The sequence below is a fragment of the Melospiza melodia genome, chromosome 5 (assembly GCF_035770615.1).
Source record: "Melospiza melodia melodia isolate bMelMel2 chromosome 5, bMelMel2.pri, whole genome shotgun sequence".
Lineage (NCBI taxonomy): Eukaryota > Metazoa > Chordata > Aves > Passeriformes > Passerellidae > Melospiza > Melospiza melodia.
In genome coordinates this window covers 17,522,035-17,535,850 of record NC_086198.1, presented here as the reverse complement: position 1 = coordinate 17,535,850, position 13,816 = coordinate 17,522,035, and the positions used below count along the sequence as shown (strand labels likewise).

General features: G+C 43.1%; 1 protein-coding gene across 4 annotated transcripts in view; it reads right to left on the bottom strand.

The window, feature by feature from the left end:
* The window catches only part of NPNT (nephronectin), a 48,881-nt gene extending 35,680 nt beyond the window's left edge, over nt 1–13,201 (bottom strand). For 2 of the 4 annotated variants that reach the window (XM_063156449.1, XM_063156451.1), the window contains exons 1-3: nt 13,117–13,201; nt 11,666–11,766; nt 4,224–4,274 (exon numbers count right to left, since the gene is read on the bottom strand). In XM_063156449.1, coding sequence (XP_063012519.1) covers nt 4,224–4,274; nt 11,666–11,766; nt 13,117–13,187 — 223 coding nt within the window. In that variant the 5' untranslated portion in view covers nt 13,188–13,201. The remainder of the gene's footprint in view (nt 1–4,223; nt 4,275–11,665; nt 11,767–13,116) is intronic. The other 2 variants (XM_063156450.1, XM_063156452.1) reach the window with 1 other exon arrangement.
* Nucleotides 13,202–13,816: the final 615 nt, after the last annotated feature.

Genomic DNA, 13,816 nt, shown 5'->3' with positions numbered 1-13,816 from the left:
GCACACAGTTCTGTCACAACTGCTTTGGAAGTGCACCTCAGACTCAGTCAGATCCCCCGCATAAGCTGCCCACTTTTGAGGGCATGGGTGACTACCACATGCTGTCCCCTCTATTCCTTCTCTTCTAGAATTTTAACGTTAATGATCTCTTTATTGACTACCAAACACTGTTTGGTGGAGTCCTTACCAGAAGATTGCACTGCCTGGCTCCTACCTGACTAATTCCTCTTCATTTGCAGCCAGCAATGGAAATCCCTCAGCTTTCTTAATGGACTATTTCTAACAATTAAAATTCCCTTTGGTCTTCCAACATTCCTAGCTATGTTTTTCATTAAAACAGCATTGGGTATGACTCTTACATTCTTTTTCTCTGCTTTGCCTCCCAATTTCTGAACTTCTTTTTCATCTCTCTGAAGCCTTAAATTATGCACAGAAATCCCGGCATCTGAAACAAACTAAGGTAACCATCTGCCCGAATGGCCTTGTTTCTGCCCTCTCTTCCTGAGTCACATACAGCCCCTATTTATTCTGACTCCAGATCCCAGCTCCTTAAAATTCAATTTGCCCAGGCACAGCAAGTAATTTGTGCAGCAGCCCAGAAATGATTACACAGTGTATTCAGCTTCACAAAACTTCATTGGATCCTCTTACACTGCTGATTGCAGAACACATTTCCCACCTTCGGACTGTTTCTTACATTCTCCACAGTGCCAGCTTTCTAACAAGACCTGCATATAGGTGAAAGAAGCTTTCCTCTAGGCTGTCTCCTCCACCTGAACCTGGGTGCCTTCCTCCTGTGATGCTCACAGACCACAACACCAAGCTCTATAATACTTCTCTCCCTCAGAGTCAGCTGCAGCTCACATCTCCCTCTCTGTTTACTTTTTGCAATTCTTTATAAATTATGCAATCAATTAAACATGCTCAGGAAAATGAAACTACCTTATTCACAGTAATTTTGATCTAGGATCCCAAGGGGATGAGCTAATTTATAAAATAAATCATTGTAGATCTTTCAGAGATGCATATTTCCTTTTTGTTCAACTATATACTTTAATTACTCACAACTGTAAGAGAATGCATAAAGCTTATCCCACCTCAAAGTTACTAGAAGGTGGTAAAAACACATCATACCCATAACTCACATTAGGGAATTACTTCTGAAAAAAAGCTTGCTTCACAAGTAAGTGAATTAATAGTCACAGAATATATCTCTGCAGAGATTAATAAGTCTGACTAGGACAACTGGGTATTAATTTTCAGATAATTTCATCTGCACAAGACTTCTTAATCTATTTTTTTGGGGAAGATAATAAATGTCCTTGACCAGGTTCTGTAACTAAAAACTGACAATAACATCAGACAAAATGGTAGTATCTAATGCCTGAATATTTTTCCAGAAATTATTTTCACGTTTTTGTGACATTCATGCTGTCAAAATGGTCATACATTTTATCTGAAACATACATTCCATTTAGTAAGTGGCTCCTTATTTTTCATGCACAACTCTAACACTTACCCGAGTAAATCAGTTACTCAGTTTGCACTTTTGATTCTGGTAACAGCACATTAACTTGACAAACTGCAACCAGTGTGGGCCATTCACTGCAGTGAATTCTTGCCTTGGCTATGACTGCTGCCAAATGTGTTTCTAAACCACACAGACAAATCCAGACTCTGGCTAATGAATGCCTTGATATTCAGAACAGCACTACACAGCATGCATAACTTTAGCATGGGTAACACTGAAATCAATAGGATTTAATGAAGTAAGTAGAAGTTAATCTAATGCTTATACACTTAAGTACTCTTTCTTAAAAATCAGCAGAAATCTGATCTAACACACACAAAATTAGAAAAGCAAGAAATATTTCATGCTTTGTCAAGCTTCGTGTTTGCATTTCAAGTGGTTCACTAAAACTGCCTGAAGAATGGTGCTTATCATTTCAAACGCCTGTTTGTTGCCTGAATTCTTCTATGTGTTCACAGAATTCCAGCAGGTAGAAATGGGATAGCATGAGTGTCTCTGTGGGGTGACAGAAGACCAACTGGGTCCTACTGATATTTTGTTTATTCAAATATAAAACATCCACTGGCTTCAGCAGTGTAACTTCTGTATCACAGTAATCTGATTTCACAGATATGAATGGCTGACTGCTTTGCTCCTTCCTGTCTGAGACTCGTGTCTCTCCCACAGGGAGTGCAAAAAGAATCACAGAATTTCTAGGTTGAAAGATAACCTTCAAGATCACAGAGTCCAACCCATGCCCAAACACCTCAACTAAACCATGGCACCGAGCGCCACATCCAGTCTCTTGTTAAACACATGCAGGGATGGTGACTCCACCACTTCCCCAAGCAGACCACTCCAGTACTTTATCACCCTTTCTGTGAAAACTTTCTCCTAATATCCAACCTATATTTCCCTTGGCACAGCTTAAGGCTGTGTCCTCTCGTTCTGTCAGCGCTGCCTGGAGAAAGAGACCAACCCCACCTGACACAGCCACCTCTCAGGGAGCTGCACAGAGTGACAAGGTCACCTCTGAGTCTCCTTTTCTCCAGCCTAAACACCCCCAGCTCCCTCAGTCATTCTCACAGGGTCTGTGCTCCAAGCCCCTCTCCAGCCTCGTTGCCTCCTCTGGATGTGCTCCAGCATCTCAATGTCCTTCCCAAACTGAGGGGCCAGAACCGGACACAGCACTCGAGGTGTGGCCTCACCAGTGCCCAGCACAGGGGCAGAGTGACCTCCCTGCTCCTGCTGGCCACACCATCCCTGGCACAGCCCAGGACGCCCTTGGCCTCCCTGGCCACCAGGACACTCTGCTGGCTCATGTCCAGCTGGCTGCCAACCAGCACCCCCAGGTCCCTTTCTGCCTGGCACTGTCCAGCCACACCGTCCCAAGCCTATAATGCTGCAGGGGGTTGTTGTGGCCAAAATGCAGGACTCGGCACTTGGACATGTTAAACTTCATCCCACTGGATTCCACCCATCCTTCCAACCATTCCAGGTCTCTCTGCAGAGCCCTCCTACCTTCCAACAGATCAACACACACTCCAAGCTTAGTGTCAGCCCCAAATTTACTAATGAAAGACTCAATCCCCACATCCATGTCATCAGTGAAGATATGGAACAGAGCTGGCCCCAGCACAGACCCCTGAGGGACACCACTGGTGACAGGCCCCCAGCTGGATGCAGCACTGTTCACCACCACTCTCTGGCCTGGCCATCCAGCCAGTTCTGAACCAGCAAAGTGTGCTCCTGTCCAAGCCAGGGGCTGCAGCTTTTCCAAGAGTGTGCAGTGGGAGACAGTGCCAGAGGCCCTGCTGAAGTCCAACCAGACAACATCCACAGCCTTTCCTGCATCCACCAGGAGGGTCACGTGCTCATACGAGGAGACCAGGTTGGTCAAACACAACCTATCCCTCCTAGAGCCCTGCTGGCTGGGTCTGACACCCTGGCCATCCTGCAAGTGCTGTGTGATGACTCTCAGTATAAACTGTTCCAGAACCTTACCAGGTACTGAGGTCAGGCTGACAGGCCTGTGATTACCAGGATCCTCCTTCCCACCCTTTTTGTGAACTGGTCACATTGGCCAGCTTCCAGTCCTCTGGAACCTCCCCAGTGAGTCAGGAACAAACAAGACACATCAGTTCCTAAGCAGCAGCAGACTACAGCGCTGGGTACCAATGTAAACTATGTTGATTTCATTTTGCCAGGTTCTACACTGCTGGAGACCAAGGGCTGTAAAGTTTCCATGTTCTGGGAAGGAGAACCTGTAGTGGAAGTGCAAAGCAGGCAGTGGGGGGCAATAAGTGCCTCAGCCATTCCAAAATAGCCTCTCACTGCACATGATTCAATGCCATGAAAGCAAATTAGGCCTCCTAGGTCTGACAGCTTGTAAATGCATTGCTGGTAGTACAAACAACTTGCAGAAATGGAAAAATACTGCACAGGGCTTGAGGGTAAAATAAAGGAGTGAAAAGGGAAAAAGTGTCATATTTTAGAAAATAAGTATATCATTGTACAGGTGTCTAGGATAAAATAGCCCTGTTAATTTCTTTCCCTCCTCATCTTCCCCAAATCAAATGCTTAAAAAATGAAAAACAACAAAAAATTACCTTCTTGTCACATATTAAAATTTTCACGTAAACTTATGACTTCAAGGCCATAACTCCAAGTCATAAATTTGCCAAAATTATTTCAAGAAATATGTTCAGCTAACCTTTGGGCTGGCACCTTAGGCTGGCTATTCTCTGCCTTAAGACGTAGAACGCTGCAAAACAAATCCAAAAGAGAAATTCCAGCTTTTTTTTTTTTTTTTTTTCTCTGTAAGGAGGATGGACTTGGCTGTGGTTTTTATCAACTTGTTACATTCCTGGAGAATTACATACATTCAACATTCAGAGCTTTTCTGAAATAAAAAAAAATCTAGTACACATTTAAAAATGGAAATATTCTATATCAGTATCTCTTTATGAGATTTAACAAACATTCTGATACATAAGAGTAATTAAATATAATGATGTGATGCTATTCTTATTCAATCAACTAAGGAACTACACTTTGTCAAACTTCATACAGTAAGTAGTTGTAAAAATTCTCACGTTTCATGGTTCAGGTTCAACATTTCCATCAACAGAGAACAAATGCTTTTCTTAAAGACACAGTATCCTTTCATTTAAGTGTGAGTATATATTTTTAGTTTAGCACTGTCTCCACCGCTCAAACACAAAGGCCTAGCATCTGGATGCTAATTTGAGAGCAATTAAAATTACACCCATTTATATGTATCTGAACATCTGCAACCAATAAACATGTTGGCACACAAATTTACTGGTAATTTTTATAACATTTAAAAATGTAATGTCATCTAAATTAAAAGTAATACTTACTTTAAAAGAAACCTTTTCAGCTCTTGCTACCACATGAAACAAGATATGCTACAAAACTTAAATAAGATGAAAACACAGATATATGTTTCAGGCTATTTGAAATAAATTTATTTGCCAATAAATTTAATGTTAGCAGCATGGCTTGTTAGGCTACACAGCCTTGTGATAGCAGGCTGGGACTTGAGCAACAGCAGCAGTATTTTAAGTAGTGTGTGACCAACACTTCAGGCTTTTCTATGATTGCAACTTATACTTGTTTAAATTGGTTTTAACTAGGAAGTCCCTTAGCCTTGGTTACAGTGAAAGAAAGCTCCTCAGGTTGTTGCTGGGCTTTCAAAGAAGATGCAATTACGAATGTATTACAGTTGCAATTGTCAAATTGATTACTGATGACATTTCCTTAGAAAAAAGCAGGCTGCAAAACTACTAATCTACATATGAAGTGCATGAGGAATGCAGTAGGGAAATGGAAAAGGATACTGTATCTTTAACACAGTCAAGTCATGCTTTAAAGGCATAAAGGATCTAAACTGAGAAAAAAAAATTGAATAAAAATAGCAAAACCTCATTTTTATTCTTGAATAGCAGTGTAAAGCAGTACTGCAATTCTGTATAAAATGCCTTTTCTTTGAAAAGTACCAGGGATGCACAAAAATATCAGTCATTTTATAGGAAGCAGACATGCTCCATATCAGTATTTATTAAACACTGCCAACACAATGCATTAATTCAGATTCTGATCTTGCAACCCCAAATTCAGTAGCAAAACTCTTACTGACTTTAGGGATGTTTCTTTTAGTGGATCAGCCTCCTAGAAATCCTTATTTTCACAGGTCATTATTGACAAAATCATGGTTTTATTTTGTGCATCTTGGACTATACAGAATTGCCATTTCCACTGAAAGCAATGCTACATGCAGGAAACAGAAATCCTAAGCCGCCCATGGCCTCTTCTCCCATTGATGTGTTGGATGATTTATATGGGTAAATCATCTTCAAGTTCATTTTTACCAATACAAAATCTCCTTCTAGGCATCAATGAGAGCACAGACACTGCTTCCTCCCCCTCCCACCACCTCACACCCCTGTAAGAGATTGCACAGAACAGGTACACAGCCTTTGAGCTCATCAGGACAGCAACAGCAGCACAGACACTGCAAGAGCCTTCCCAAGGGTTGTGAGAAGGCAGCAGCATGCACAGCTCCCAGCAAAGCACTCAGCTATGCCTGCATCTGCTATACATCAACTTGTACAAGCTCCTCTCTCTTGCAAGTGCTCTTTAGAACTTCCTGAAATCATATTCTTTCTACCAGGTTTGGCTGAATGTAAATGCCAGCCTGACACCCTTCAATTAACACTTCTTTAATGCTGCTAACCTAAGGGGAGGTGTAAACTGATGGTTTGACTTTATACATCCTTGACTGTTCTGTCCCTAGGCCTTTAAGCCAATTGTGGTGGAAAACTACTTTGTTAACCTACTCTGGGTTTGCTTCCCAGGTAAAAAACACTCAAACCTCAGCATAAGGAGATAACCAGATGGAGTTACAACCAATGGGCTCTCTGAAAGAGCACACTCATCTTCACCACCTCTTCTGGAGACAGACTGCATGGATATTCTTACTGTTTAAGGAGAATTACACATAGAAATGGGTGAAGTCATCAAATATCACTGCTTACCAAACCCACGTTCAGTTAAATTTAATTTCTGTTAAACATCTTTTGTTGGTCAAACTTTCCATCCATCAGACAAAATCTGCTGACTCCAACAGTCACATAGACTCCAGTCAGCAGAGGGTCAGACAGTAGATCTGCATTTGTTTATAGAAGCTGCAGATGTGGTCTTCTCTTCTGTATCTATCTATATTAACACAGCAAAAGGAACCATTTTTGCCGTCAGCTCCAGCAAAGGAGTTGTCCAAACTGTAATGCAGAATGAGAATCCAAGCCACTTCGTATTGCTCTTCTTCTAAAAATCCTGAACTTTTTAAATCTATGTTAAAATGTTATCTCTTTCCAGTTTTTTGCTGTTAAACTGCATCTAAAATTCTGAAATGATCTTCACATCTGTAGTGTACCTTGACTACATATAACTGGTGTTATATGTAGTCAACTACAGACACACAGCCAAATCAACTACAGACACACAGCCAGGTTCAAAGCAGGTATATTTTGTTCATGAAAGACACACACAGAGACAGAAATTGTTCTTATAGCTTCTGAAAGAACTATAGAGATATTTGTAAGCCAGCTAAAAAAGAGGCAGACGGACCATTAGTTTTAAGAACAGTTTTGAGAGAATCTAGATAGATGAGTGGCAAAAATACCCACAAGGATTTTTTTTGCATTTCTGCGAGATGTGTGCAAGGACCTATGTCCTGACTTGGTTGTCCCTGTGTCCTTTAAAATCCCTTGAATGGGCTCTGGGTTAGGACAACACATTCAGTACCACAGATGCTGTTGCCTTACAATGCAAAAGCATTTAGGAATTAAAAATGCACTATTGATACCTGCTTTCAGCAAAAATACTGTGTCACAGGAAGTCGCCTCCCTTGCTCTGAGAAAAGAAATCCAGAAGCAACTCCTTCTACCCTCACTTTTACTTTGGCTCAGCTGCATGCACAACAGTAAGACACAAACCAAGACAACAACAACCCTATTTTTACACATATTTCATCAGGTACTTTATCAACATACCATCTTTCAGAGAGGTAGGCTTTTGTGTGATTATTCCCACTTACAGCTATTACTCCCACTCCTGCTAATTAAAGTGCAACTAAATCCTGCAGGCTGGGCAACAACATGGGATTTTTGGACTAATTTCAAGTGGGATATTTAAGATCTAACTTTAGAGCACTGATGCAGTGAGTTCCTCAGTGTAAAAATTCAACCCTATCAATGACAAGGGCACTTCATGGGAGCACCAATAGTTGGTGTTTAAACATAATTTCTGTTGCTTAAAAATTAGCCTTTCAATACACCAGGTTGAATTAACTAATCTTTTAAATACCAAATCAAAATCTAAGAAAAGCTACTTAGTTATGTTAATGATGGAAGATATGCACAGTTCTAAATCTAAGCCACTAAACAAGCATGGATGGACTTTCAATTTACAAGGACTAAGAAATGCCAATGAATTTGAGTTACATTTGTTCAGACCCTTTGAAAACACGCCCATATTTTTATCAATCTCAAAATGCATTTAGCTGCCTCAACATGGATCTCAATTGGGTATTCAAAACCCACAAGAAAGAAAAAAAAAATCCAACCTGATTCAAAGTTCTTGATTCTTTCAGTTTGAAGGACAACTTCTAAGCACATTTACTGGAATTTGAAAGGGCATTTGGGAAGGGAATTGCTTGTCACTGCAGAGTGAATACTTTTACTGGCTGAGATGTTACAGCTGACACTGACAGACTCTGGAAGGAAGCTTACACACAGATCAGACCTACGTGCACAAGTCTTGGTTGGTGTAAAGAGGAGAGAGGATGTTGTAAAGAAAGAAGTGTAAATTAAAGGAGGGCCCTATTTCAACTTCTTCCTACATGTTTATAAGAGCAGAAGACAGCCGAGTTATGCTGAGTGGCGTTGCTAAGCAGCACTAAGCACGATTATGCTCCACGTGCACTCCCTTGCCAGTCAAAGGACATAAAAGGAATAACTTCACACTTCACAAAACCAAGTTTAACTAACACAGTTCAGTTTCCATTTGCAGCTCTCTGGATGGATTATGGATGGAAGATCAGGAGCATGGAGTCACCAAGCCTTAAGGCCTTAATGACACTCATCAGCTGCACCACACTCCTGCTCTGCTAGAGCTGACATATCCAGGCTTAAGCATTTGTCACAACTAAACCACTACCTTAAATCACACTGCTGGTTTAAATAAACACATTTTTTTCTCAATAGCTGTGGGCAGAGGGCACACCCACACGTGCTTGGGGGAGCAGCTCAGCTGGACAGCAGAAAACATATCCAGGTATATCAGTGACCATGTACCCTTGGCTCATCACAGTTCAGAGGTCTCTGAACTGTGACCACCCTATCATGTATCTGCGTGCCTGCTCCACTCTGGCTCCAGCACGTCTCTCCCCTCACGTTTGTTGTCAGAAGGATAAATTTAGAGATAATTAGTGCTCGTGTGGTAAATTATGCATGAGTAAGCAGGTGAGAGTCCAAAGGTGCTGTAGCAGTTGCAGGCATACCAAAGATGGCTCAAGTTGGTTTGAAAAACAGCAGTTCCAACTCACTAATAAAGAGCTCAGCATTATTGCCTAAATATTTCAAGCTTCATTTTTGGACACATTTATAAATGTTGGGTCTCACTGCTAATTTTTAAGCCTGACTCTATACTTGTTTTCCTTGTGCAAACAGAACTTCTACTAAAACACCAAAGAAAACGTACATCTAGTGGAGAAAGTCTGACATCTATCTATGCCACTCATTTTGGGGACAGGGCTAAGAGCTTTACCTTTGACCAGAGAGAAAGCAGAAAAAATTATCACGTACTCGACTTTTTGGAAAAATTTCAGTGATATTCCTTTGTACAGTAAAATACCCAAGTTTTCCTTTGAGGCCAGGAATGTTGCCTTCTGTGCCAGGTTAATCCTACATACTGGGTGCCACATTAGCAAGCTGGAGAGTTGACTACAGATTTTCTATTTGGCTGCAAGCACTAGAGAGACTCATTTAGTGTAATCTCCTGCTTTGTGATATGTCTGGAATTTTCACCACCCGCAACTGGGGCAGAATTTCATGTTTTATTTTGCCAATAGTTTGTCTCCTGTTTAGAAGGGAGAAGGAGCTGCTGATGGTTTCAGTAATATTTTCACCTAAATATCTGAGACTCTTCTGACCCAGCAATTCAAAAAATTATCGGTGTGTAAGAAAAAAAAAGAGGGAAAATGCTTTTTGACACCTAAGTGATAAATGTTTTCTTTTGAAAGTCTGGTCCCAAATACTGGAGATGATCCCAGCAAATACCTATCTACATGTCTTCTAAATGTGCATGGAGACAAATTTGTAGATAATGGACTAAAATGCAGTGGAAGGAGGTGACAATTTACCTACCTTTAGCCTTAAGGAAAAGAAAAAAGCATTTATAGTATCTGGAAAAGCTAGCACTAAAAATTAACTTACTGACAGAATTCAAAGAACAACAAATAAATTATACCTTCTGTGTATTATTACTTTTGTCTCGTTTCCAATTTTTAATTATGAATCTTTTGATAGTATAAATTTATGCAACTTCTGTCTCCCAATATCATAAAAACACAAACACAAATCAGATGTGGTAATAACGAGAAACTGACTTTCACCTAAACATAAGCAGTAATTTATGGTCACAATATGGAAGACAACTTGTCTAAGAAAAGTGACACAGTAGTCTGGACTATTTTGGTCTTTGTTTGGGTTTTTTTTTTTAAACAAAGCAGTTATTTATATTTTCCAGTTGAGCCTTCATAGCCTCAAACATTTAAACACACAATGATTATCAAATAAAACTGCATCACGAAAGGTGGACATAGATCCTATTGCCTCTGGAGTAACCTCAATCAACCTACTAAATAGTCTTGTTCCATCTTCATAAAATTCATACCAAGGAAAGGACTACTTGTTACTAATTAGAGTCCTAAAAAATCAAAATTATTCATTGTATGGCCTGAGAGGTATCAACCTGAGAACTCTGCATCAAAGAAACAGTATCAGGGATGTTGTATTCCAGAAGTACTTTCCATAGTTTTTTACTAATCATCTTATATATCTATTAAACCTTATGGGCCTCTAACATACTTAGGAAGAGAGAAACCAGTCTTGCTGCTTACAGATTTGAACAAAACCTTTGCTGAGAGTTGCATTTCCAATGCCTTTCCTATCTTTTGCCAAATATTTGCCCTGCAGACTAGGAATTTACAGCATTTAATACCTGTTTTATTTTGAAAATGGCTTGACAGAAAATTTGCTCATCCACATATGTTTGTGTATAAATAAAAAAAAATAAAATTAAAAAAGCTAAGTGTTTATAGGCTTGCTCCTCCAAAAACTTCAGGATGTCCCTCATGTATGAGTGTTAAACACATGAGTAAGCATCCCCAGTATCAAAGGTTGTAATTTTAACAAGCTGAGGTCTCTATGTCACTCCTAACAATTTTAATTTTTACACAGTACTAGCTGCCTCCACAGAATTCCTACTGTAGATGTAGCCTATGATGAAGACTTATCTACTGGTTTATCCTGCAGTCATATCAAAGAGTCTAGATAGATGTGAAAATCTCAGAGATGTGTCTTTTCACGTGTGACCCAGTAAAAGGATGCTGTCAGGCAGATTTATTCCCTTAGTTTAGGTTTACTGAAAGAATACTTGAGCTTAATACTTAATTGGAATATTTCCATCAATGTTCTAAGTGAAATATCAGTAATTTTTGTTTCCTTCTTGGATGCAAATATGATCACCCTGCAGTGCCTGTAACACCACACAGCATAGTTACAGCACGTCATAAGATCAGAGTACAAAACGAAGCAAAAACCAAAAAGAAATTTCCAAATTCTCATTGCCCTAATTCCACTTTACCTTATTTGACTGCAATCATTTTTAGCACTGTTAAAAACAGACAAAATTTTAACATGACAGCATCCTTCTAAGTCAGGCAGGCGCACACGTGCAAAAGCCTAGCCCTGCATGGTAAGGATGTGTGTGGACACGTGAAAGACACGACTGGGTGTGTACAAGCCTTCTCTACAAGTGACTAGAAGCCCCAGCAGCGGTGATACTCACGTTGGCACTGTCCCCAGGCCACCCGGGCCCAGCCCCAGCAGCAGTCAATTCTGCTCCCGAAGCGACACAGTCCTGCAGACGGCACCATTTGTCTGGGCCACCTGCACAAGACAGTTCAACAAAGTCTGGTGAAACATTTTAAAAGTTCAAACCATCAAACATTTTAAAAGCTCAAATCACCCTAGGGTAAAAAAAAAAAAAAAAAAAAAAAAAAAAAAAAAAAAAACCATTTACCAACCAACCAAAAAACCCCAACCCCAAAGGACAAAGAACAGCAAAAACCTCTCCTGCAGAGATATATTTTTTTTTTTACTTTTTTTGAAGAGAGTAACTACTCTCAGCTCACCCTCACAGAGTATTAATTTCTATCATTAATACTCTGTTCACTTCAAAAAATGCAAACAACAATAGGTGAAGGGAGAAATTATAGTTTGGATAACTGAGCAAAGCCTGAAAAAGCTGACACGCTTTGCAGTATGCTCACTGCTGCCACTCCCAGGCTGGCACTGAACCGAAGTTCAGAAGTCTGAAACGGAACCTGTAGTATCGAATAAAGGCCACCATAAAGTTTAGGGTTTGTTTTCGTTCACAATATATGGCAAATTTTCTCACTGAAACATGAAAGGGGGGGAAAAAAAGCTTCTTGGCCTGTTAAACAGTTCTGTTAAACAGAAATTAAATATAAAAGGTGCGCTGTAGTTTTCCCTTGTTCCAAGGAAAAGATACCACGGCCTCAAGCAGTTACAAACTATTGACACCAATCAGTAATGTCTTTAAAGGACAGGCTGAAATCCCGCGAGCGCTGCGTTTGAACAGATGCGATTAAAAACAAAAAGAATCCCTGGGGAGGGCGGGGGTCGCGCTGGCCGCTTGTCCCGCAGGGCGCAGTGCCCGCTCCCTGCAGCGCTGCCGGTCGCGACACCTGACACGACAGGACGCGACAGGACGGGGCACACGCGCCCCGAGCTTCGTGTCAGAACTTGAGCCGCGATCTCCGCCGCTGTACGCTGGGAGTGCCTCCGGGCGTCAATAAACTAATTTTATCTGTACAGCACGCGATGCGCTTTGTTTTTAATTCTTGCCGGACGCGGCCCCGCCAGAGCAATGAACTTATCTCGTACCTAAGCCCGAGTTCGGCGGCGCCGGGCAGGGCGGGCGGCTGGGGCCGGCAGCGCCGTGCGGGAGCCCCGGCAGCGGCACCCGCGCCCCGCGCCTCCCTCCACCTGCGGCCCGCCCGGCCCGCACCGGGGAGCGCCTCACGCCTCCCGCCCAGGGCTCCGGCCGCCCCGCCTCGCCGGGAGCCAGCGCCGGGGCCGGTGCCAGGCGGGAGCCCCGGGACCTCCGCAGCGCCCCGCGTCGAAAAGGGGAGAGCCAGGGCTAGCTCCGCTCGCCCCGAGGGAACGCCGAGCTCGCCCTGCCCGGCCGGCCGCCCACGCTCTCCCCGCGCCTACCTTCTGTCAAATTCCCCGGCCGCCCCCAGCGAGAGGCAGGACGCCAGGAGCAGCCGCAGGGAGAGCTCCATGGCCGGCGGGGGCCCCGGGCGGGCGGCGTGGCCGAGGCGCTCCCGCTGCCGGGCGGGCGGGGGTCCGGCTGCCGCCCAGGCCGCGCTGCCACAGCTGCGGGGCGGCGGCGAGCTCGGCGCCCTCCCTTTCTCTCTCCCTCTCCCGGTCCCTGCCCGCCCGCCTGGCTGCCAGGCGGAGGAGGCGCGGCGCGGGGAGCGGCAGCGCCGCCCGACCCCGGCAGAGGCGCCCGCGGCCCGCCCGGGGCCGCCTCCCCTGCCAGGGGCACCTGGCGAGCGTGGGACACCTGGGGCGGCGGAGAGCCGCAACGAGCCCCAGCCGCTGCGGACAGCGAGGCACGAACCGGTCTGGGGGCACTGGGAAGGGTGGGCTTCCTTGTCATGAGCTTTTGTATCTCGAACTTCCTGAAGGAAGATGGTTACGCCCTCCTCTCGGCAAAGCTCCCGTCTAAAGGCAAGAAAGTTATGATTTGGCCTTCTTTTACTAACAAAACCTTCCCAACAACAAAGCTTCTTTTAAACACTTACAAGGTGGCTGTGGTTTCTTCTGTCTCAAACACTCCTATTAATAGCTCTCAGGTGTGACATCAGGTGTTGAGCCCTTGTGCAGAAGAACAAGTGACAAGTTTAAG